The 26,984-nt window shown below is 41.3% G+C and overlaps 2 protein-coding genes across 2 annotated transcripts in view; both read left to right on the top strand.

Annotated features, from left to right (window-relative positions):
* LOC135547424 (follistatin-related protein 1-like) overlaps positions 1-5,365 on the top strand; it is a 63,082-nt gene extending 57,717 nt beyond the window's left edge. The window contains exons 9-11 of the mRNA XM_064976435.1: positions 2,715-2,825; positions 2,982-3,076; positions 3,925-5,365. Coding sequence (XP_064832507.1) covers positions 2,715-2,825; positions 2,982-3,076; positions 3,925-3,966 — 248 coding nt within the window. The 3' untranslated portion in view covers positions 3,967-5,365. The remainder of the gene's footprint in view (positions 1-2,714; positions 2,826-2,981; positions 3,077-3,924) is intronic.
* A 1,267-nt stretch (positions 5,366-6,632) lies between these two features.
* On the top strand, positions 6,633-26,758 carry LOC135547423 (leucine-rich repeat-containing protein 58-like). The gene is made up of 4 exons (XM_064976434.1): positions 6,633-7,193; positions 24,271-24,399; positions 24,890-25,167; positions 25,322-26,758. Exons 1-4 carry the CDS (start codon positions 6,733-6,735, stop codon positions 25,513-25,515), a joined length of 1,062 nt encoding a protein of 353 aa, XP_064832506.1. The 5' UTR covers positions 6,633-6,732; the 3' UTR covers positions 25,516-26,758.
* The last annotated feature ends 226 nt before the right edge of the window (positions 26,759-26,984 follow it).

The raw sequence follows: 26,984 nt of genomic DNA, 5'->3' as shown, positions 1-26,984 counted from the left end.
TAAGGAAACTAGCATAACCCATAATAGCGACCTGCACACTGTTCACCAAAAGTAATGTAAATGTTTTTATTATTCATCCAATCATGAACATATTTGGTGGTGTTGGGCCTCCCTGACACTTTGTCGGTCTATTGAGGAACGAGAAAGAATAGCTCGGTTTGAAATTAATTTGGATGTCAATGAAGGAAACATTAATTTTGGCTTACAATTACTGTATATATTTCCTTTTTCTATGTATAAATTGTACATTATTTTGTGTGTTGGATGGACCTAAGAAAGTTTGAAAGATGTATATTTAATTTAACATGTACAGTGCATTTGGAAAGTATTCAGACCCCTTGACTTATTCCACATGTTATTACGTAACAGCCTTAAAAATTAGATTTTAAAAAATCTCATCAATCTACACACAATATCCCTTAATGACATTTTGGCAAATTGATAAAAAATATATAACAGCAATACCTTATTTATGTAAGTATTCAGAGCCTTTGCTATAAGACTTGAAATTGAGCTCAGGTGCATCCTGTTTCCATTGATCATCCTTGAGATGTTTCTAGAACTTGATTGGACTCCACCTGTGGTAAATTAAATTGATTAGACATGATTTGGAAAGGCACACACCTGTCTATGTAAGGTTCCACAGTTGACAGTGCATGTCAGAGCAAAAACCAAGCCATGAGGTTGAAGGAATTGTCCGTAGAGCTCCGGGACAGGCGTCGGTCAAGGCACAGATCTGGGGAAGGGTACCAAAACATTTCTGCAGCATTGAAGGTCCCCAACAACACAGTGGCCTCCATAATTCTTAAATGGAAGAAGTTTGGAACCACCAAGACTCTTCCTAGAGCTGGCCGCCTGGCCAAAATGAGCATTCAGGAGAATGAGCATTCAGAAAGGCCTTGGTCAGGGAGGTGACCAAGAACTCGATGGTCACTCTGACAGAGCTCCAGAGTTCCTCTGTGGAGATGGGAGAACCTTCCAGAAGGAATCAGGCCTTTATGGTAGAGTGACCAGACGCATGCCATTCTTCAGTAAAAGGCACACAACAGTCCGCATGGAACAGTCCGCTTGGAAAAAGGTGCCTAAAGACTCTCAGACAATGAGAAACAATATTCTCTGGTCTGATGAAACCAAGATTGAACTCTTTGGCCTGAATGCCAAGTGTTATGTCTGGAGGAAACCTGGCACCATCCCTACGGTGAAGCATGGTGGTGGCAGCATCATACCTTGGGGATGTTTTTCAGTGGCAGGGACTGGGAGACTAGTCAGGATCGAGGGAAAGAAGAACGGAGCAAAGTACAGAGATCCTTGATGAAACCTGCTCCAGAGCGCTCAGGACCTCAGACTGGGGCGACGGTTCACCTTCCAACAGGACAACGACCCTGAGCACACAAGACAACGCAGGAGTGGCTTCGGGACAAGTCTCTGAATGTTCTTGAGTGGCCCAGCCACTCAATCGAACCTCTCTGGAGAGACCTGAAAATAGCTGTGCAGCGACACTCTCCATCCAACCTGACCGCTTGAGAGGATCTGCAGAGAAGAATGGAAGAAACTCCCCAAATACAGCTGTGCCAAGCTTGTAGCGTTATACCCAAGAAGACTCGAGGCTGTAATCACTGCCAAATGTGCTTCAACACTGAGTAAATGGTGTCTGAATACTTATGTAAATCTGATATTTCCGTTTTTAAGCTAGCTTTGCATACTCTTACACAAATTAGTGAATTGCTATGGTTCAAAAGCATATTTTGAAAATCTGAGATGACAGTGTTGTGTTGTTAAGAAAAGGCTAAGCTTGAGAGCAGGCGCATTATTTTCCTTTTATTTGCGATTTTCAGAAATCGTTAACGTTGCGTTAAGCTAATGAGCCTGAGGCTTTATTCACGATCCCGGATCCGGGATGGGGAGTATCAAGATTAGTACATTTGCAAAAAATTCTAAACTGTTTTTGCTTTGTCATTATGGGGTATTGTGAGTAGATTGATGAGGGGGGAAAACTATTTTATCCATTTTAGAATAAGGCTGTAACGTAACATAATGTGGAAAAAGTTAAGGGGTCTGAATACTTTCCAAATCCACTGTATGTGTCATGCCCTGACCTTAGTTATCTTTGTTTTCTTTATTTTTGGTTAGGTCAGGGTGTGACGAGGGTAGTTTGTTAGTTTTTGTATTGTCTAGGGTTTTTTGTATGTCTAGGGTTTTTTGTAAGTCTAGGTGTTTATGTCTATGGTTGCCTAGATTGGTTCTCAATCAGAGGCAGCTGTTTATCGTTGTCTCTGAATGGGGACCATATTTAGGTAGCCATATTCCTTGGGTATTTTGTGGGTTCTTGGTCTATGTTTAGTTGCCTGTCTACACTACGCATATTAGCTTCATGGTTCGTTTTGATAGTTTGTTCAGTGTTCTTTCTGGATGTATGCTTACCACGCTGCGCCTTGGTCTCCTCCATACCACGACCGTGACAGTATGCTATTTCAAATGGCCCAGTACAGTGTTTTAACAGAGGGCATCAGGGCTCTGTTGCTCTCTTTCTGCTGTGGACTATGTATCAACTCATCACTACTCAACTGCATTGCCATGGTCCTATTTAGACAGAATAAATTGATTTGACTTAAAAACACAGAATTTTATATCTCTTTGTTAGATGTGGGGTGTATGAGAGGCACTATATCTGCTGTACTCTATTTTACATCTGAATTCTATGTTCCCACCTGCAGAGTGTGCCCTGGAGGATGAGACCTATGAAGATGGGGCCGAGACACAGGTGGAGTGTAACCGCTGTGTGTGTGCCTGTGGCAACTGGGTCTGCACTGCCATGACCTGCACTGGTGAGGAAAGACACACCAGCACACCTGTATAGACACACTGACTCATCTACAAGTCATCTGAACCACATATAGCACAACCGATAAGGACTCAACACCTGTTCTTCTCTCTCTCCAATTGTTCCTGTAATTCTTTCATCCTTTGCATCTCTTTCTCAGACAAGACAGCGGTTGTCAAGGAGACCGGGGAGGCGGGGCAAGAGATGACCGAGGAGGAATGGAGTCTCCGTGTGACCGAGCTTAACAAGCACCAGGTCAGCCTGTCACCAAAGGAAACAGTTGGTCAAAGTTCAACGGACAGACCAGGCCGCTCTCCAATCTCCCCAGACAGATGGGTAGCTCTGGAATTTGTCTAGACAGAGTTATCAACTAGCTGCAATATTATTGAAAGTTTAGAACAAATGAGTTTGTTTCACCCCTTGAAAGATGTGTACTACAGCCCATGAGTAACTAGTCTGCATATCTCACAACATTAAGGATGGTTTGAACAGTCATGACTATGCAAATAGTGTACCTAGACCAGGGCTCTCCAAACCTGTTCTTGGAGAGCTACCCTCCGGTAGGTTTTTGCTCCATTTCCAGTTGTAACTCATCTAATTTAGCTTATCAACCAGTTAATTATTAGAATCAGGTGCGCTAGATTAGGGTTGGAACCCTGACCTAGACCATCAGGAGTGGGAGATATGCTTTGTCATGCCAATACAGCATGTTTAGTTGTCCTGAGAAAGAAACAGTGGTAGAGTTGTTCTTTATTGATGACTAACCTTGTACAGATCATGCGACCCATTATCGGCTGCCAAGGCAGCAACTACTTTTCCTGGGTCCAGCAACATTAAGGCAGTTACATAATTTAAAAAAACATTACAATACATTTAACACTAGATTTCACAGCACATTAAGTGTGTGCCCTCAGGCCACTACTCTACTACCAAATAGCTACAACACTGGGTATAGGAATTTTGGGTATTGAATCTGTTACTATCTAATCAGAGCTACATGGCATACAGTATATTGCTCTTCTCATGACAATGTATAACATTATCCTCTCACACCATCTCTCTCTCTCCCTCTACGCCCCCCCCCCTCCCTCTTTTAAACACAGGAAACAGTGGAGAAGATGAAGGTCAGCACAAAGGATGCCTAAGAGGCCCAAAGAAGAAGGGCTTGAGAGAGAGTGCGAGAAAGTCACTCTTCCTCTATACTTGATGTACCTTGAGGCCCTGTGCTGTTGCTGAATTTACTCATATGTTAATTATTATAGCTTTTTTACTGTCTTTTTGTTGATGTTTGTTAGATGCAAGGGCAGTCTAGAGTATTATTTTAGGAGTTCCTTGTGTTAAGTACTGTCTTTATTTGTGATTGTATTACTGCACCCTGCACTAGGAATGGGGCCATTTTGTACTGTTACATTTGTCTTCTTCTTCCTATGTATACAATATAGATACAGTATGGCTCTTGTTAGTACAATAGCAAGCAGTAATTGTTTGGACTGAGAAAGATGAGAGAGGTTAGGAGTGAGCTGTTGGGACAACTTTCTTCATCAAGGAAACAAAATCATCTTGAAAGTACTTCAAGATGTGTTAGAAGTGTAGAGCAAGACGATGACAGTGTCCTATTGTAGGGGAAGGTAGTGGGATGTCATACACTTGACTTTAAGCTTATTTGCTTACAGAACTGCCATGATACTACTTGACCAATGCACTTCCCCCTCTGTGACGAGCAGCATAGTTTCAGGCCTTAGTGAATCATCCCGTTTAGTTAGTATGCCCTGCTTTTTGACACTTTCTCCTATGTACAATTTGTTATATGCTTGAGTTGGAGATCATGTGGTCACAATGGCTCCTGTGCTGTATTCAATCAGCGCTCTCTGGTGCTTGTTTCAGAAACATCGAAGCAATAGTCATCTAGATGTGAAACCCCAAGTAGAATATAGTATGCAAGCACAGAGCTGAACTGAGTACAGCAGGGAGAGAACTGAAACCAAAGCCTGATGACTATGATGATGAAATGATGTACGAACCCCTCCAGGTAAAGCATTACTCTGGACCCAGCAACAACACTATACCTGTGCTTATCAAAGATCAGTTATAAGGATTAGCCTTTCTGTCAGCTAACATAACTTAGATGCATCTCTAACTCAGAGGGAATGCATCTGTCAGATAATGTGTGTGTGTGATGAGGGAGTGTTTTTTGAGAGAGTGTGAGCTACTAGTGTGTGGCGGTGAGTGTCATATTTGTTTTATGTTTTATTTGTCAAAATCCCACTCATCCTGAGGATTATTTGTGGTTAACTCAGTGCCTTTAACACCCAAACATAGGCCTGCAGACACACACTGTCGAGGTCTTGTGTCCAGCAAGCTTTAAACCACAAGACTATAATTGGCAGAATTTTTATAGTAACCTTAGAGCTATGTGGTTTAGTCCTTGTTAAATGTTTGTGTAAAAGTTCCATAACTAGTTTGGTTAATAACTTTTTATTCTAAAAGGAATACAGAGTGTATACGGAATATATATGCCAATAAAAGACAACCCAGTACTACAAATGTCTCAACCTGTGTTTATCTTTTATGTTCAAACTGTAATAAATACAAATCTTAAGACACAAAAAATAGAAAATAATCACATTTCTGCATCAGAGCTATATATCTGAGAAATGTTGCTGGTGTGGTTTTCTACAGAAAATCTAGCCTACATTCCATTTGTATTGGTCAAAGAGGCAGTGTTCCAATGCCATCTGGTCCATATTGTGGCTGTAATATGATAATCCTTTTTAAAAGTCACTTAACATTGCAGACAGTGTGCATTTTTTAAATTCTGCTAGGAGGAATTGTGGTTTAAGTAGGATATAGGTGAATTGATGTTGCTTTTTAAACCTACATCAGGTTATACACGTGTTGTATATAATTCTATACTCTCGCATGATGTTTTACATAATGTAGGCTACTAGTGGATGAATGGATTACATCCAGGGGTTCATCACCACCTTCAACTCTCTCCCAGTTTTAGTTTATTATTGACCCATTAGAAATTGAAGCACGACAAACCTGTTTTAACAGCAAACGGGAGACAATAAACGTTGTGATACTCTATCAGATCAGATCCAACTGATATAAATGCATGTAGGCCAATGAACGGCTTCAACAGTTAGGGCGGAGCTACTGGAACAAGCCAACCCCGAAACATGTACTACAAATACTCACTGCTGAATAGTTGCTTTGTCTGTACCAGCCAGGTTCTGGCAATTTACAGTGATCTCTCTCTATTCCACACAATAATCTTGCCAAATGTAAATGACCAACCCATATTATTTTCCTTAAAATACAGTGTGTCGTGTTGCAACCTGGTCTCAGAGCATTTCGTCAACTGCAACGTTGCATGAACAACATGAGCATGAGTGAGTGAGCAACAATAGTGGACTCGACGTTTTCCCTTCAAAATAAAAGGTCTCAATTGAAACTGATGCGACAGATAGCTCTAATATTTGTGTGAACTCTACAGTGGTGTTCTATGGGTCTCTCCGAGTAGACTGATACGCCAGTTCAAGGGTGCACAAATCATAGATTTGGCTGTAGAGTGCAATATATGTATCCCCAATGCAATTATAAGGTCTAATACATCCACAGTTTGTATTTTTGTAAAATGAACACTTGTCTTTATATAACATTACAACCTTGTTTGAGATGATCTAGTGCAATTGTGGCGATTCCACTTTTTTCCTCCGTTTGCATCAGTTTAAACGGGGACTTTTACTTTGAAGGCAATTCCACTATTGTCGCTCACGGTAATGTTGTTCATGACACCCACATGCAACTCGGGCCATTGGCATTGGACTCCTCTCTTTATTTGGAGAACCACAAAGAGTGCAATCACCAGTTTGTCCACAATATTGAAGAGTAGCCTACGCTGCGAAATGGATTTGCATGAAGGAGCCGCACACGGACATGATGAGGGTGTTTTAGACTTGTCGCGTCTGAATTTGAACACTTTGAGCTTGGTCGAGATCAGCGAGGAGCGAAAGATGCGCACCAAGCAGTTGTATCTAAGCTTCAACCGACTGCCCTCGCTTCCCGGATCGGTTTGCATGTTCTCCAACCTCGAATTTCTTGACATTAGCAACAACGGACTATCGGTAATCTGTGAAGGCATTACTTTGTTAACGAGGCTCAGAACACTAATAGCCAAGAACAACCGTCTGGACGAATTCTCGCTTCCCAAGGAGTTTGGGTCTTTGCCGTTGGAGGTGTTGAATCTAAGTGGCAATAGGTTTGAGGAGATGCCAGCGCAGTTCCTAAAGTTGCAGCGGCTACAATCACTCTCCCTGGGGGGAAACAGACTCCAAAGTATTCCTGCAGAAATTGAGAATTTAACCAGGTATGTAGAGTACATAACGATGCCCGCGGCCTCACCAGCTGCTACCACAGTAACTAGCTTGTTGCAGTCACCAGTAATTACATCAAACTTTCATATAATTTGCAACAAACAGCCTGTCACAATGACCAGTTTAGGCGAACTGTAGTCAGTTTCCTGGGCGAACAGCGAGTTTAGCCAATAGCGTTTAACTGCAGCCTGCAATTCTGGGTGTTCCAGCATGTGGGCATTACAATTGGAACGTCCCCTCCATCCCACCCCATTGGTTCCTTTATAACCCCCCCCCCCCTGCATTGCATTGGTTCCTGCATGAGCGCCGCATCCCCCGAACATGTCATCTTACTGCTTGTGACACTTTTTAATGTTGGTCGAAGGGAAATCAAAATATTATTAGTTTTTTTATGCCCCCGCCTCATGGAGTCGTTCTTGCTAACTAGCGGGAGCAACATCGGTAGACGGTGTCCCTCACTCCCGCTTGCCGGACACCTGCCTTCACCGTCATTGTGGAAAAACAACGGGTGGGGCGAAGGACGCTGTCTACCGGTCGTCCCCGCCTCCCGCTAGCACAGCAGGCGGGAGGCTGGGACGACACCATGTACTAGCTAACTATCTACAGTAGCTTGTTAGTGACCCTGCTTGCTAGTTAGCTTGCACACTATGTCGCTCCCCTGTACCGGAGAAAACCGTGCCCGACAGGCAGGGGCTAGGGACACTCCCCAACTAGCAATAAGGAATCGGCCCGGAAGTGCCCTTTTCCGGGGGTCCGGAACTGATTGAATCGGCCCGGAATCAAAATGAATGATTGCCCAGAATCGGCCCAAGTACATCAGGCCCCAAACATATGGTGCTCTATCTTTATATCTTGACAGTAAAATAAGCAAGGAGATAGGCCAGATGCTTTTCAACTTTCTTTGGAGAAACCGTACCCATTACATTAGGAAAACTGTTGTAATGAACACTTATGAGAATGGCGGACTGAATTTTCTGGACTACTAATTTAAATAATACTTTTAAGATCAATTGGATAAAACAATTCCTAAGAAGACCCACTTCTATCTGGAATTGTATTCCTCATCATGTCTTCTCTACTTTTGGTGGCCTTAACTTCATGTTGTTTTGCAATTATAATATTGACAAAGTTCCAGTGAAACTTTCTGCTTTTCATCGGCAGGTTTTCTTGTCATGGTCCTTAATTTATAAACACAATTTTTCTCCACACAGATATTATATATGGAATAATTGGGATATATTGTATAAAAATACCTCTTTGATTTTAGAATATTGGTTCTGAAATAATATCCTATTGGTGAGCCAACTGGTAAATGCAGAGGGTCTTTTACTCAGTTATAAGGAATTCTTATCACTTTACAAGGTCCCTGTAACACCTAAAGATTTTGCAATGGTTTTAGATGCCATTCCCTCAGGTGTTGCTATGTTATTCAGGAACGTGTCAAAACCTGACCATCAGAGCCTACCTTCTATTGACCCTGTTGACTCATCAGTAGGAAAGATTTGTTTCTCTTTTGGTCCATTCAACAACAGAGCGATACGATCCTTGTTTCATCTATACCTTATGTCATGCCTTATTGGAATGGATTTATTGATAATATCTGTTGGAAAAAAGTTTGGATGTTGCCACACACATACCTACTTGTTAACAAAATTAAGGAAGTTTCCTTTAAAATTATTCATAAATATTATCCTGCCAACCACTATATGAAGAAGTTTAAGGAAAACATCAACTCAAATTGCTCCTTTTGTAATGACCACCCAGAAACCGTGTTGCATCTTTTTTGGCATTGTATGCATGTAAGAAAACGGTGGCACGACATCAGTAGGTTTTATAATTGAACACATTTATGAAGATTTTACACTATTGTGGAGAGATGTACTGTTTGGATTCTTTACATACAATAGAAATAAGCTGAAACATTTTTATGTAATTCATTTCATTATTCTTTTGGCCAAATGTCATATACACAAATGTAAATTTGCAAACAGAAAACCAAATTTTCGTACCCTACAAAAATAAATTGAACTGTATTTTAAGACGGTTAAATGCACTACTAACAAAAAAGCGGTTAGAATTGTAAGTAAATGCATGTCCCTTAAGGTCCTTGTGTAATTGTAATGTAATTTTGTACCCCCTAGCTCAATTGTCCATTGTTTGTAATCTATGTATGCTTGTGTTCCCTCATGTGCTTTATGTATTGATTTGTTGTTAATAAAAAATAAAAATAAAACATCAGGCCGTTTCCGTCTACCGGAATTCAGCCTACTTTGCCGGCATCTTACCAGAATCGGCCCCAGAAGTGGCCCGATGCAAATCGAAATAAATGTATACAAAATTACCCAATTTATTAATTTTAAATATTACTATTATACATTGTATACATACAAATTTTACTCATCCGACAAAATGTTTTTGACCGTGTCAGCGTGCATGCCCCTGGCTACAACTAGATGGGACAAGGACATCCCGGCACGGGTCTTGAATCAGCTTCTGTAGCAAAGCAGTTTGCACTGCGATGCAGTGTCTTAGACCGCTGCGCCACTTGGGAGGCTCTATCCATAGTGCTTTTAAATCGTATCAAAATACTACACAGGACTCTTTAAAGAATTTCAAACAATGAGAAAATATGTAGAAATAAATAATGAAATGTTAATTCCATAAAGCAGCCAGTGTAGCAGTCAGTCGAGTGTCCCGACTCTCAGCCGGAATCAGCCCAGATCCACTGTGCTAGCTGGGTCTACCGGTCACCCCCTCCTCCCGCTAGAACAGCAGGCGGGATGCTGGGGAAACCCCATGTGTTGGCTAGCTTGCGAGTTAGGATGCTAGCTAGCAAACATTTCTTCACCCGTCTCCAACCTGCCGTGTACCGGACTAGCTGGCTAAGCTAGCACACTGTGTCCTTAGCTCCCGCCTGCCGAACACCTGCTCTCGCCATCGTTAACAGAACTGCAGGAAAACAGTGCCTGACAGGCAGGGAAGAAGGACACTGTCTACCGGTGTGAGACTAGCTAGCTACCATTGTCACACCTGCCCCTTCTTCTGTGGGTTTTATCGGTGGCTGGCATCCAACGTTATTGTTCGTTAATGCCTTCTATTGTACTGGAGTACACCTACTGTACTGGAATCCCGCCTGTCCTAGCTTAAATTGACCAATAGAAGCATAAAGAGATGCAGGAATGCCCCGACTTGCAGGCCGCAATTGCACCCTTCTCAGTTCAGCGGGTACAGGATATTGCAACTGCCAATGCTGCTGGGGGTTAGGGTTGTAAAGGCTGAACTGATGCCCTTACATCAGTGACTTGTCAGAGGCAGAGATGAGGGAGCAAGCTATACAACTATATCCACTGTGATTATTATTATTATTTCACTAATTATTTCGTCTATGAATGTTTGTACATCTTGGCCATGTTCTGTTTTAATCTCCAGCCGGCACAGCCTGAAGAGGACCAGCCACTGCTCAGAGCCTGGTTCCTCTCTAGGTTTCTTCCTAGGTTCCTGCCTTTTTAGGGAGTTTTTCCGAGCCACTGTGCTTCTACTTCTGCATTGCTTGCTGTTTGGGATTTTAGGCTGGGTTTCTGTATAGCACTTTGTGACATCGGCTGATTTGTAAAATGGGCTTTATAAATACATTTGATTGATACTATGCTGTCTTGTAGCCCACTACCATGGTAGTTTGCCTTTACAAACATAATGCACTTATTTGATTGCCAGGACAATGGTTAAATGGATTTCAACAGATCCTCACTCCCTGAGCCTAAACTAAAGTGGACTTTATATCGAAACGTAACCTGTATGTTTTTCAGGAAATGTATACCATCACAACATCCAGCTCATCAGCTAATCAGGTGTGTGAGATATCCAAGAATCTTATATGTTCTTGGGCAGGGGCATGACAGACTGCCATTGCCACACTTACAAAGTTATTCAGAGCAGGAAATTTGTGGTTCATATGGTGGGGTACACACTGCGCAGTATACATGTAAACAACCTTTGGGAAGACTAACTAGTATTCATAAATGACAAACACTCACTTGCACATGGTCAAGACACACACGTACGCATACACACTTGTACATAGTCATCACACACACACGAGCACGTAGAGAAATTCAAGCCTCGTGGTCAATATGTGAAGGATGCCAAGTTTGTATAAAGTGCAGGGGCAGTGTGTTCCAATGGTACTAAAAAACAAGGTCATCTGGAATAATTGTTTATTACACTCCTTATATCATGTTTACACTGTCAGTGGTAGGTTAATATCAGCGAGAACAGTTTAGAATCCTCCTCAGGGGAGGTTCCTCAGTGAATTTCAAAAATAGTGAAACAAAGTTATTCTTTTTTAGATAAAACTGTACTAAATATATTCCTCCTTTGGGTACATTGACTTCAAGACACTCTAGGAGGCTCATAGTTCACACCCCCTTGAATAGACTTACACAATAATTATGACTATAGGTCGACCGATTAATTAGGGCCGATTTTTCAAGTTTTCATAACAATCGGAAATCGCTATTTTTGGGCGCCAATTTTTATATATATATATATATATATATACATATATATAAATATTGCCTTTATTTAATCTTTATTTAACTTCTTGGCAAGTCAGTTAAGAACACATTCTTATTTTCAATGACGGCCTAGAAACGGTGGGTTAACTGCCTCGTTCAGGGGCAGAACGACAGATTTTCACCTTGTCAGCTCGGGGGATCCAATCTTGCAATCTTACAGTTAACTAATCCAACGCAATAACGACCTGCCTCCTTCTCGTTGCACTCCACAAGGAGACTGCCTGTTACACAAATGCAGTAAGCCAAGGTAAGTTGCTAGCTAGCATTAAACTTATCTTATAAAAAACAATCAATAATAATCACTAGTTAACTACACATGGTTGATATTACTAGATATCATCTAGCGTGTCCTGCGTTGCATATAATCTGACTAAGCATACAAGTATCTAAGTATCTGACTGAGCGGTAGTAGGCAGAAGCAGGCGCATAAACATTCATTCAAACAGCACTCTCTTGCGTTTTGCCAGCAGCTCTTCGTTGTGCATCAAGCATTGCGCTGTTTATGACTTCAAGCCTATCAACTCCGAGATGAGGATGGTGTAACCAAAGTGAAATGGCTAGCTAACTAGAGGGACGGAAGCTATACTGTTACACTGGCAATACTAAAGTGCCTATAAGAACTAGTCAATAGTCAAATGTTAATGAAATACAAATTATATAGAGGGAAATAGTCATATAATTCCTACAATAACTACAACCTAAAACTTCTTACCTGGGAATATTGAAGACTCATGTTAAAAGGAACCACCAGCTTTCATATGTTCTCATGTTCTGAGCAAGGAACTGAAACGTTAGCTTGCTTACATAGCACGTATTGCACTTTTACTTTCTTCTCCAACACTTTGTTTTTGCATTATTTAAACCAAATTGAACATGTTTCATTATTTACTTGAGGCTAAATTGATTTTTTTGATGTATTATATTAAGTTAAAATACAGTGCCTTGCGAAAGTATTCGGCCCCCTTGAACTTTGCGACCTTTTGCCACATTTCAGGCTTCAAACATAAAGATATAAAACTGTGAAACTTTTTTGTGAAGAATCAACAACAAGTGGGACACAATCATGAAGTGGAACGACATTTATTGGATATTTCAAACTTTTTTAACAAATCAAAAACTGAAAAATTGGGCAATGTAAGTGTTCATTCAGTATTGTTCTAATTGTCATTATTACAAATACATTAAAAAAACTAATTTTTAAACCGTCCGTTTAATCGGTATCGGCTTTTTTGGTCCTCCAATAATCGGTATCGGTATCAGCGTTGAAAAATCATAATTGTTCGACCTCTTATGACAACTTCCGGAGGACGTCCACCAACCTATCAGAGTTCTTTCAGCATGAACTGACATGTTGTCCACCCAATCAAAGGATCAGATAATTAATCTAGTACTGAAAGCATAAGCTACAGCTAGCTGGCAATGCATTGCATAACATGTGGTGAATAGTTGACTCAAAGGGAGAGAAAGACAATAGTTTAACACATAAATGTTTGCTTTTGGGGGGAGGTTTACTTTCACTTAGCTAGTTTAGCCTACTCAAACAGAAAATAATGCCATTTTAGCTAGCTGGCTATGGCTATCCAACACTGGAACTCTTCCAAGTCAAGCTTTTGGTTTTATTGACACAATAGTTCTAATAGCTATATTGACTATGGGGTGACAACGATGTAGGCTATGTGTAGCGGTTAGTGTTCATGAAATGAAGGTTTGCCTGGTCACAGACCACTGATGTGTTGTTCACAAGAGAAGGGAAAAGGTGTGAGACTGAGAGCATGTAGATTCAGTTGAAGTCGGACGCTTACATACACCTTAGCCAAATACATTTAAACACAGTTTTTCACAATTCCTGATATTTAATCATAGTAAAATATCCCTGTCTTAGGTCAGTTTAGGATCACCACTTCATTTTAGGAATGTGAAATGTCAGAATAATAGTAGAGAGAATTTATTTCAGCTTTTATTTCTTTCATCACATTCCCAGTGGGTCAGAAGTTTACATACACTCAATTAGTATTTGGTAACATTGCCTTTAAATTGTTTAACTTCGGTCAAAAGTTGGGTGAATTTTGGCCCATTCTTCCTGACAGAGGTGGTGTAACTGAGTCAGGTTTGTAGGCCTCCTTGCTCGCACATGCTTTTTCAGTTCTGTCCAAAAGAAATCTAGAGGATTAAGGTCAGGGCTTTGTGATGGCCACTCCAATACCTTGACCTTGCTGTCCTTAAGCCATTTTGACTCACCACTTTGGAAGTATGCTTGGGGTCATTGTCCATTTGGAAGACCCATTTGTGATCAAGCTTGAACTTACTGATGTCTTGATGTTGCTTCAATATATCCACGGAATTTTCCATCCTCATGATGCCATCTATTTTGTGAAGTGCACCAGTCCCTCCTGCAGCAAAGCACCCCCACAACATGATGCTGCCACCCCCTTTCTTCACGGTTGGGATGGTGTTCTTTGGCTTGCAAGCCTCCCCTTTTTTCTCCAAACATAACAATGGTCACTGGCCAAACAGTTCTATTTTTGCTTCATCAGACCAGAGGACATTTCTCCAAAAAGGGCGATCTTTGTCCCCATGTGCAGTTGCAAACCGTAGTCTGGCTTTTTTATGGTGGTTTTAGAGCAGTGGCTTCTTCGTTGCTGTGCGGCGTTTCAGGTTATGTCGATATAGGACTTGTTTTACTGTGGATATAGATACTTTTGTACCCGTTTCCTCCAGCATCTTCACAAGGTCCTTTGCTGTTCTGGGATTGATTTGCACTTTTCGCACCAAAGTACATTCATCTCTAGGAGACAGAACGCCTCCTTCCTGAGCGGTATGACGGCTGCGTTGTCCCATGGTGTTTACTTGCGTACTATTGTTTGTACAGATGAACGTGGTACCTTCAGGCGTTTGGAAATTGCTCCCAAGGATGAACCAGACTTGTGGAGGTCTACAATTGTTTTTCTGGGGTCTTGGCTAATTTCCTTTGATTTTCCCCCATGATGTCAAGCAAAGAGGCACTGAGTTTGAAGGTAGGCCTTGAAATACATCCACAGGTATACCTCCAATTGATTAAAATGATGTCAATTGGCCTATCAGAAGCTTCTAAAGCCATGACATAATTTTCTGGAATTTTCCAAGCTGTTTAAAGGCACATTCAACTTAGTGTATGTAAACTTCTGACCCACTGGAATTGTGATACAGTGAAATACTCTGTCTGTAAACAATTGTTGGAAAAATGACTTGTGCCATGCACAAAGTAGATGTCCTATCCCACTTGCCAGAATATAGTTTGTTAACAAGAAATTTGTGGAGTGGTTGATACACTTAGGTTGGAGTCATTAAAACTTGTTTATGTAAACTTCCAACTTCAACTGTAGTTGCAAGAAGGAACTATTTATATATACACAGCGAGCAACGTGATCATGCTGTTTTTATGTGGCTGCTATGAAAGCAAACTGTGTTTGCGTGCGGTCAAGGGTGTATTCATTCCTCTGTTCAAAAACGTTCCTTAAACGGAAACTAATGGAACGAAACGGGGATTAACATACCTGAATTGGTACGTAGAAACTCTTAATTTGCAACTGCACTAATGATTAAACCCTAGAGGCAGGCTCCCGAAGGGCGCAGTGGTCTAAGGCACTGGTCTCAGTGCTTTAGGCATCACTACTGACACCCTGGTTCAAATCCAGGCTTTATCACAACAGGCCGTGATTGGAGTCCCATTGGGCTGCGCACATTTGGCCCAGCATCATCCGGGTTTGGCCGGTGTAGGCTGTCATTTTAAATAAGAATTTGTTCAACTGACTTGCCTAGTTAAATAAGGGTTATATATATTTTTGGGGGGTCAGCTAGATGCAGGCAAGTGTGTGCAAGGCAGTATTGAATGTATCAGTGTCTGTCACCTTGATTACAAAAAAAATAGCTTGACCTATGCACCTACATTATAAACTTTCATTCATAGGCTAAATTGTAGCAACCTCATGATGGGTACAGGGAAAATTTGAGTGTTGTGTCGTAACCTAAACTATTCAATGTTACATTGAGCTGGGTGAAATGGAATATGAATGACAGTCAGCCAACATGCTGTAATAGAAATACCTTAATGTCATGCTCCATCATCTTAAACGGCACCGACCGCCACTGATCTGACTATATAGTTACTATCATAAAAGAGAGAAGTCATAAAGTCACAGAGATCAGTGAGTGCAACTGAGATGTGGGTCATGTCATGTGGTTAAACAGTAGCCCATTTTATATGCTTACCAAAGATAAGTGTGTAAATACTTTTGACTTCATCTGGAACAGACCCACATTGGCTTTGGTAGTTGTTGTTCCACCCATTCTGTGCCATTTGAGGTGAGTAACTTGATGGGGGACGGGGACGGGGGGACGTTTGATTTCACCTAATTTTAACATTCTCTCATATGCAAAATTAATGTAACAGGGTTGATGATTTAATCTTCAATCAGCTATAAACCCCTTGTGACAGGGAAGCTTGTTGTGTGCAAATGCAGGGGACATTTTTAATGCAAGCTTCATTTGAATTATTATTTTTTAGTAATTGTTAACGTTTCTATGGGTTACAGGGTTGATATTATGCTCTTTTTCCACCACAAAACAGCAAAAAAAGTATAACCAGCTCACCTGCTTTTGACAATTAATGTTCAATGTTTCTTTAAAAAAAATGTTTTTTTTAAATCATAATTGAACCATATTAAAGTGAGATTTTTTTGTTTTTCTCACATGAAATAAATGTTCTTCAGAAATTACTTTTGGGAAATTCCACGTTAAGTGACATCAACTCAGGTTTTTCACTTTAAAATGTATTTCAAACAAAAACCAATTATTACAAAGTTGAACAGACCATATAACTACGTACAATGACTACTTTTAACAATTTCCACAAACATTTTATAAAAAAGCATGGTAACAGAATTATGGTTTGTGTTTGTTCTGACATTCTGTTACCAAAATTTGCATCTGCACTGTTCTTCAACAAAATGACTAGGGATTATTATTATTATTATTATAACTAGGGATCCTCTAGGTTTTTACCTGTGTTTAGCTCCCATTCTATTTTTTTTTTTTTTTTAATCGTAAACTCCCCAGTCCTTAACTATTACAAGCATACCCATAACATGATGCCCCTATTCTTGAAAATATGGAGAGTGGTACTCAGTAATGTTTGGGGCAAATCCAATGCAACACAACACTTTGTATTCAGGACAAAAAGGTAATTGTTTTGCTACATTCTTTGCAGTATTACTTTTGTGCCTTGTTGCAAACATGATGCATGATTTGGAATATTTGTATTCTGTACGGGCTTCTTTTTCCTCTGTCAATTAGGTTAGTATTGTGGAGTAACTACAATGTTGTTAAAAACCTCTTAAGGATCGGACCCTTTTTTCGCCCAATTTTCGCCTATAAAATGAAAAGTAAATCTAACTGCCTGTAGCTCAGGACTTGAAGCAAGGATATGTATATTCTTGATACCATTTGAAAGAAACATTTTGAAGTGTGTGGAAATGTGAAATGAATGTATGTGTATATATCTATAGTTTTTTTTAGATATATCTCTATAAGGAAGCACGATATAGATATCGGAATCGGCTGACATTAAAAATCCCAACATCGGTATCGGCCTGATGTTTGTCTAGTTTAACGCCGATGTGAAAAAAACTGTCAAAGCTGACATGGATTCCTATATGACACTAAACATGCAACATGACATTCCTAACCCACAATGTTTTTTGATTTTATTTGTATATTTTACCTTTTATTTAACTAGGCAAGTCAGTTAAGAACAAATTCTTATTTTCAATGACGGCCTTGGAACAGTGATTTATCTGCCTTGTTCTGGGTCAGAAGAACACATTTTTACCTCGTCAACTTGGGGATTCGATCTTGCAACCTTTCGGTTACTAGTCCAACACTCTAACCACTAGGCTACCTTCAGTCTGCTATGTAGATCAAGCAGTCATATGAAAGAGTAAGAACATTTCAGCGAGACAACTCGAAGGTGAAATACATTAACGCCAAGATAATGGAAATCATTGCCTTTGACCATCAACCGTTCTCTGTCGTGGGTGATGTTGGCTTTCGCAACTGGTCGAGCCCCGGTACACACTAACATTACCAAGTGCGCTATTGTTCAGATGTTGCCCTGCCGGAGTTACAGTGATAGCGTCACTGCTATTAGCGTCACAACATACTGTGGAACGCCGTTTGAGTCTTTGCGTGTCATAAAAGATGCACATCAAATAACACTATTTGACCATCAAAGTACACAGTTCTATTATAGAATGTTGTGTGTTCTGAATTTGCACGTGCAAGCCAAGCGCCACCACTACTATCAGTAGCACTGTCAAAGCTGTACAAAAAGTCAGCAAACACCAGCCACAAACGATGTGTTTACAATATCGCGTTGGTAATTGGTAACAAAGTACCTCTTTGAAAGTGATGCTGAAGGTTACAATTGGTGGAATCATGCCATATTTAGACTAGATAATGTTAAATGAGTGGAATGTGAAGCAATGAAGTTGGCTATCAGTCTAATCGGGGACACCCACAGAACACAACTGAAGAGTTTACACAAATATTAGCATTGTAGCTCTTATCGCGGACTGTGACTGTGTGAAATGACCTCCCCAGTCAGCCTATTGTGTTTATTGACATTCATATTGCACTGTACAGCTTTACCTAAAGGATTGGGGATCAATGAAATAGGGTAATAGTCTACTCAATACCCAATATATTTTTTCCTAATGTTCTCCTCCGTTACCAGACTCCAAAACATTCACACAGTATTGTTTTTCCTCGGAATAGTGTTCAATACATATAGGCTGACGATAAATGTGTCTCAATTCAGTTGTTTCAGAGTCTCACAATAAGAGCTACGATGCTAATGTTCTCTGAGTGTCACTGAGTAGACTGATACCCCATGTCATTGAGCCACAATCCATAGGTAAGGCTGTACAGTAAAATAATTATGCCCCCAATGCAATTCTAAGGTAAAATACATCCAGTGTGATTTCAACAGATTTTTTTTGTCAAATTTTTTAACAAATTGTCTTTATATAACATTCCAACCTCGTTTAGCAGGATCTATTCAGTTATGGCATAATTATATTACTTGTATTCATTTGCATCACTGTCAATGACATCATTTTATTTTGAAGGCTAACTGCAAAGTCCACTAACAGAAATGGAATAATGTGTCCCTGAACAAAGGGGAGGTCAAAATCTAAAATAACTGGTGTGGCCACCAGCTGCATTAAGTACTGCAGTGCATCTCCTCCTCATGGACTGCATCAGATTTGCCAGTTCTTGCTCTGAGCTGTTTAAAAAAAATAATTCTAACCTTTATTTAACTAGGCGAGTCAGTTAAGAACAAATTCTTAATTTCAATGATGGCCTAGGAACAGTGGGTTAACTGCCTTGTTCAGGGGCAGAACACCATTTAACCTGTTACCCCACTTTTCCACCAAGGCACCTGCAAGTTTCCGGACATTCCTGGGGGGAAGAGCCCTAGCCCTCGCCCTCCGATCCAAAATGTCCCAGACATGCTCAATGGGATTCCGATCCGGGCTCTTCGCTGGCCATGGCAGAACACTGACATTCCTGTCTTGCAGGAAATCGCGCACAGAATGAGCAATATTGTCATGCTGGAGGGCCATGTCAGGATGAGCCTGCAGGAAGGGTACCACATGAGGGAGGAGGATGTCTTCCCTCTATGCACAGTGTTGAGATTGCCTGCAATGACAACAAGCTCAGTCCCGAAGATTGTGACACACCTCCCCAGACCATGACGGACCCTCCACCTCCAAATTGATCCCGCTCCAGAGTACAGGCCTCGGTGTAACGCTCATTCCTTCGATGATAAACGCGAATCCGACCATCACCCCTGGTGAGACAAAACCATGGCTCGTCAGTGAAGAGCACTTTTTGCAAGTCCTGTCTGGTCCAGCGACGGTGGGTTTGTGCCCATAGGCAACGTTGTTGCCGGTGATGTCTGGTGAGGACCTGCCTTACAACAGGCCTACAAGCCCTCTCTCAGCCTATTGCGGACAGTTTGAACACTGATGGAGGGATTGTGCATTCCTGGTATGACTCGGGCAGTTGTTGTTGCCATCTTGTACCTGTCCCGCAGGTGTGATGTTTGGATGTACCGATCCTGTACAGGTGTTACACGTGGTCTGCCACTGCGAGGATGATCCGCTGTCCGTCCTGTCTCCCTGTAGCGCTGGACATTGCAATTTATTGGCCACATCTGCAGTCCTCATTCCTCCTTGCAGCATGCCTAAGGCACGTTTATGCAGGGACCCTGGGCATATTTTTGTTGTGTGTTTTTCAGAGTCAGTAGAAAGGCCTCTTTCGTGTCCTAAGTTTTCATAACTGTGACCTTAGTTGCCTACCGTCTGTAATCTGTTAGTGTCTTAAGGACTGTTCCACAGGTGCATGTTCATTCATTGTTTATGGTTCATTGAACCATAAAGCATGGTAAACAGTGTTTAAACCCTTTACAATGAAGATCTGTGAAGTTATTTGGATTTTTACGAATTATTTTTGAAAGACAGGGTCTTGAAAAAGGGACTAGCTAGCTAACGACCGCTACTGAGACAGATGATTGTTTTGCTATGTTTTTGGGGAAGAACATTTGTTTGCATCCATGAGCTAGTTAGCTTTTTTTATGTCCAGAACTCTTGGTGCACGAGACAACTTTACCGGCATCATAGCATACGTATCGATGAATCGTTGTGCATATGAAATTCGAGTGATAGTTATTACACTATGTAAAAAAATATATATATTCAGGTCCTGATTGGTCAACAAGCTTATTTGACACGTCAAATAGTGTTATTTGACTTATCTTTGTTGACACGCGGAGACCTAAACGGCGTTCCATAGAAATCCTGGTTTAGAATGAAACAACTGAACAAATAAACAACTTAACAGCAAGTAAGTGAAAGAAATAGGCGTGTGGGTAAGTTTTATTTAACTAGGCAATTCAATTAAGAACAAATTCTTAACTATTTAACTGTACTAGAATGCTTAAGAACGCAAAAATGTTCAATATCGGTATCGGGTTTTTTGGCAAGGAAAATATTGAATATCGGTATCGGCCAAAAATGGCATATCGGTGCATCACTATATAACACATTTAGATCTGGTAAAATAAAAATGTGTTTTTTATAAAAAAAATTGTTCCATCATCTTTGAAATGCAAGTGAAAGACCGTAAAATAATTTTGCAGTTTAGGTGCAATTTATATTTTGGCCACTAGATGATCCAGTGAAGCATTGCAGTACTGGACAATATTTTGTATCAAATCTGCCCAAATGTGCCAAATTGATACATTTTCAAGTACATAACAATAGAGAACATATATGTGGTATGATAATACAAAATTTAAGTTTACACACTCCCAGGAATGTAATGCATGATGGATCATTAGCTTATACACTAACTTTCACACATCTACATGGCCGGGCGAGGTGGGTGTGGAGCCAGAGATCGCAGGGGTTCAAACTGTAGAACCCAGTTCCCACATTTGAATATAAATGTTTATTTTATCAAACACAACTATGCTACATTTTATCTCTGGGACCCACAGGATGACAAATCAGAGCAAGTTTACTGAATGTAAGTACATTATTTACTTTCAGAGGTGAATGTATCAAACCAGTTGCCGTGATTTTTAAATGTTTTTGTTGTGTATTCTCCTCAAACAATAGCATGTTATTTTTTCTTTGTAATAGCTACTGTAAATTAGACAGTTAACAATGAGCTAGCTAGTTTATATGGGATTAGCAACAATAGTGCAGTTAGATTAACAATAATTTAACATTTCTGCCCTTATAAGACATATTTATGTCCTGGAAAGTTTGCTGTTACTTACGTCATGCTAATCACATTAGCACAAGTTAGCTCAACCGTCCCAATAACACAAAGCCAGAGTAAAATTCAAAGATAGGGTTACAGTCAGTCACTCACTGTGTCTTGTAAACATACTAACCAACACAAACTCCATGTAAAGAGAGCCTCTCACCGACAACTTCAGAGCAGCTGAACATATACACTGTGTCAGATCTACAGTCATGAATGATGGAGGTTGTATGGGACTAGGCCTCTGTGTGTGTTAGTGGTGTAACTGTAGAGTGAGTTGTTGAGATGGCCCTGAATGACTTCTTTAGACCCTCGGTGACAGAGGGACTGGCTCAGGGCTCAGGCCCCAAAGACACATAATGGCCTCTCCCAGTCTCTGCTGTGTCATCAGTTCCACAGACAGACCAGATCATGGGGCAGATGGGCTGACTGCTCACTTTTAGTGTCAGGCCATTACATCTCCCTTTCACTCCCTGTCTCTCTGTCCCTGCTGCTCACTCTGTTCTTCTCTCTATTTCCCCAGTGTTCCTGTCTTTTCACTTTTTCATCTGTTCAGAGGGATTGGGATAAAGCAGAATGCTTGTGTATGTGTACATTTCCATTGCCGATTTGTGGGCATTGGACAATAGTAATCTTTTTCTCTCTGCCTCAGTCATCGGTTTTGTAAACTGAACAAAAATATAAACGCAACATATAAAGTGTTGGTCCAATGTTTCATGATCTGAAATAAAAGATCACGAGTAACCACGCCAGCCGAGGACCTCCACATCCGGCTTCTTCACCTGCGAGATCGTCCGAGACCAGCCACCCGGACAGCCGATGAAACAGGGTTTGCACAAGCAGTTTGGCGTCGTAACCAACTTCAGTGGGAAAATGCTCACCTTCGATGGCCACTAGCATGCTGGAGAAGTGTGCTCTTCACAGATGAATCCCGGTTTTAACTGTCCCGGGTAGATGGAAAATGGGTGCCGTGTGGGCGAGCAGTTTGCCAATGTCAATGTTTTGTACAGAGTGCCCCATGGTGGGGTTATGGTATGGGCAGGCATAAGCTACAGACAATGAACACAATTGAATTTTATCGATGGCAATTTGAATGCACAGAGATACCATGACGATCGTGAGGCCCATTTTCATACCATTGATCTGCCGCCATCACCTCATGCTTCAGCATGATAATGCACGGCCCGGTGTTGCAAGTATCTGTACATGATTCCTGGAACCCGAAAAATTCCCAGTTCTCCCATGACCTTCCACACTCCCCAGACATGTCACACATTGAGCATTGGGGCGGCAGGGTAGCCTAGTGGTTAGAGTGTTGGACTAGTAACCGAAAGGTTGCAAGTTCAAATCCCCAAGCTGACAAGGTACAAATCTGTCGTTCTGCCCCTGAACAGGCAGTTAACCCACTGTTCCTAGGCCGTCATTGAAAATAAGAATTTGTTCTTAACTGACTTGCCTAGTAAAATAAAGGTAAAATTTAAAAAAAATGCTCTGGATCGACGTGTACAACAGTGAGTTCCAGTTCCTGACAATATATAGCAACTTTGCACAGCCATTGAAGAGGAGTGGGGCAACATTCCACGGGCCACAATCAACAGCCTGGTCAAGGATATGTGTCGTGCTGCATGTGGAAAATGGTGGTCACACGCCCCAACAATGACTACCTCACACTGTCTGCTGCATTGAACTGTGTATTTAGCCTACACTGCATTTGATTTCTCCAAACCTGAACGCCAGTTGTAAGGGTTTTCCTCTGGTGAAGGAGAAACGGACCAAAATGCAGCGTGGTGGTTATTCATGTTCTTTAATAAAGGAACTAGACATGAAATAACTAACAAAACAATAAATGTGCGAAAACCTAAACAGTCCTATCTGGTGCAAACACAGAGACAGGAACAATCACCCACAAACACACAGTGAAACCCAGGCTACCCAGATATGGTTCCCAATCAGGGACAATGACTAACACCTGCCTCTGATTGAGAACCATATCAGGCCAGACATAGAAATAGACAAACAAGACATCCAACATAGAATGCCCACTCAGATCACACCCTGACCAACCAAAACATAGAAACATACAAAGCAAACTATGGTCAGGGTGTGACAGCAGTCTTCACTAGATCTAAACTTCTGTCTGAAAAAAAATAATTGGGACTCTCTAGCAATGCCTCTCTACCTCTGGTGTCCCTTGAACAAAGTCAGAGTAAACACACACACACAGGCAGGTAGGCTAAAAAGCTATCGAAATTCCAGCACCTCTTTGTGCATGGTGTGTCTCCTCTTTGAAACAGTTTGTTTAGCAGTTCCACTGCTCCAGCCCATTCCTCATAGTCACATGTACACACACCTGTTATACATTTTACTATGGACCCGGCTGCTCAATCTTTCATGCCTTGCGCTCACTCTGGTAATGCATTGCTGTCACATACATTATCAATATCAACATGTGGGAACCCCATTGTGCTACTGATGTGTCAACATGGCTAGTCATGTGTCCACTTGGAACTGTCAAGTATATAGTATGGTGTTTTTAAAGTCCTAAACCCCTTCAGGCATGCTTTACTTGTTACCGTAATGTTAATTACCACTGATGCTAAACATATTAAACCTCTCTCTCTGTCAGTCTTGAGATGCTGTATTTGGGTGGTAACCTGATCACCTCTATTCCTCCTGAGCTGGCCAACCTGCCCTACCTCAGCTATCTGGTCCTGTGTGACAACCGCATACAAGGTGTACCCCCGCAGCTCACCAGGTAACCACAACACAATAATAACACAGCCTCAACCCCATCTAGAGCATACTGCCACAGCTCATGAGGTATCCACAACACAACCATAACACAGCCTCAACCCCATCTAGAGCATACTGCCACAGCTCACGAGGTATCCACAACACAACCATAACACAGCCTCAACCCCATCTAGAGCATACTGCCACAGCTCACCAGGTAAGCACAACACACCCATAATATAACCACATGAAACTGCAAGTAAGCATTTCATTAGGCAATGTATACCTTGCATATCCCTTACATACTAATACAACTAAACTTAATACAACTACAACTCAATAATAATAATACTGCTAAGACGGTCATAACCCACCAGCACCACAGCTCAACTGGTTACTAAAATACATCCATAGTGGACTACTACAACCATAACCTAACCACGGTCTAGATTTCTGTTCATAATACTCAAAACGATAACCATGACCATGTCAATCTCTCTCTCCCCCCTCAGGCTCCACTCCCTGCGCTCCCTGAGTCTCCATAACAACCTGCTGACCTACCTGCCCCGGGAGATCCTCAGCCTGGTGCGCCTGCAGGAGCTCAGTCTCCGTGGCAACCCCCTAGTGGTGCGCTTTGTCAAGGAGATGACCTACGACCCCCCATCACTGCTGGAGCTGGCGGGTCGTACCATCAAGAGCCGGAACGTTCCATACTCATCCTGTGACATGCCCTCTCACCTGTTGCACTACCTAGACCTGGCCAGCAAGTGTCCCAATCCTAAGTGTGCCGGTATGTCTACTACACATTAATTTCTCATTGGACTGTGTGTCTGTATTTCTGTCCCTGTCTTTTTTTGCTTGTCTGTATACAGTTGATTATATATACGTATGTGTCAATTTATTTAAGTGTGCTTATTCTGTCTGTTTCTCCGCTCTCTCACCAGGCGTGTACTTTGACTCGTGCGTGCGCCACATCAAGTTTGTGGACTTCTGTGGGAAGTACCGGCTGCCCCTCATGCACTATCTGTGCTCCCCAGAGTGCACTTCACCCTGCAGCTCTAACCCGCAGAGCGACGCCGAGTCAGAGGATGAGATCAGCGTGCCCGCCTACCGCCTGCAGAGGGTGCTGCTGGGATAGCAGGAAGTGGAAGGGCCTCCAGTCCTAACCATATCAATAGCCTCAGAACCCGTCTTTCTCTCTGTGACTGGACGGTACTGTAGGGATGAAATCTGACCCCTCTGGTCTCGTGTGTGTTTGATGCAAGACGCTAGATGCACAAAGACATACCCTCACACAAACACACTCATGTGAGAGATATCCAGTTGTCAATGTGGACCTAAACCAGGACAAATGTCTTTAGGTGGGTATGTCCCCTGGAACCCATTGACTCAGTCACTTTAGCCATCTAAAACTGGGGGACAAATGATGGGAGGGATCTTACCTCTATTTCTCAGTAACACTACAGATCACTGATGCCTTCAGACTTTGAGCAGTGCCTTTAACAGATGAAGCATTTCACTCCATTCCTGATGGTTTCATGGGTAAACATAGGAGGGCAGTAGAAACCATAACTTTGCCAACTCTCTATGTGAGCTATTGAAAGGTTTTTAATGATTTTAGAACACTATCACACCATTCCTTAGAGTCAGGTTATGAACAATTTAAAATTTCTAATTGCCTGAAAATAGGAAGTGTGTGCCCCGGTTCTTTGTAAAAGCTTTGTTTTTCTCTCACACACAGGAAGTCGATCTAGGCCAGGCAGAGTGTAAATAGACTGACGTATCTGACAAGATGAAATGAATGTTTGTATTTCCAGCTCATGGTTTTCTCTAAATTTGACAGATATATATTTATATAACACTTTGTATGTGGGAACATTTTGACAACTTCTCCAGAAGGTACATGTTTAAGGTAACCGGAAGAATAATACAGTAGCTGGCCTTTCAATAATGCTGGTCTATTGTTACAGTATCATGTAGAAGTGCTTTGAATGTATGTGTATATACCTTATTGAAGAGAGAAGGAATTCTAGAAAGATAACAAAGTGAGGAAAGAACAAAACAAACATTTTTCTTGTACCCTGAAATATGTAACAATTAACTTTTTATTTTCTATTTATGATCCATTAAAACTTTACTTGACACCTAGTGTCATAACATGTTATGAAACATTCATAACAGCTGACATAATCTGTCGTAACACTGTCATGACACATATTTAGACCTCTTGTGACATATTGCGTTATTTTATTGCTGGTTATGACCCCTACATAAAACCTACCACAAAAGGCAAAACATCCATTATACCACAACCTACATCAACTGTATTTTTATGTTTATATAACATTTTCTGAAATGTACCCTATTAAATTATCATTGTATTTGTGCACGCATTGATGTCAGACTTGCAGCTACCACAATGTTCTGTTGCTGATGACTGGGATCAGATTTCAGGGGCAGGACTGATGACTAACATAGGCCTATCATGTACATGCCCTTATCTGGCATATATGATACTGATGGTCATAATGCTTCTTAACAGTGTCGAAGTGTATTTTCTTAGTCCAAGTAAAGTGACATAGGATGGTCATAGTGCTGCTTGACAAT

Source organism: Oncorhynchus masou, chromosome 10 (genome assembly GCF_036934945.1).
Source record: "Oncorhynchus masou masou isolate Uvic2021 chromosome 10, UVic_Omas_1.1, whole genome shotgun sequence".
NCBI lineage: Eukaryota > Metazoa > Chordata > Actinopteri > Salmoniformes > Salmonidae > Oncorhynchus > Oncorhynchus masou.
This window is presented reverse-complemented; position numbering and strand designations above follow the sequence as displayed.

Excerpts from the sequence above, each read along its gene's own strand:
- LOC135547423 (XM_064976434.1), top strand. The coding sequence starts at position 6,733 with ATGGATTTGCATGAAGGAGCCGCACACGGACATGATGAGGGTGTTTTA. Across the intron at positions 7,194-24,270 it reads GAAATTGAGAATTTAACCAG|TCTTGAGATGCTGTATTTGG; the intron begins GTATGTAGAGTA and ends TCTCTCTGTCAG. Across the intron at positions 25,168-25,321 it reads TCCCAATCCTAAGTGTGCCG|GCGTGTACTTTGACTCGTGC; the intron begins GTATGTCTACTA and ends CTCTCTCACCAG.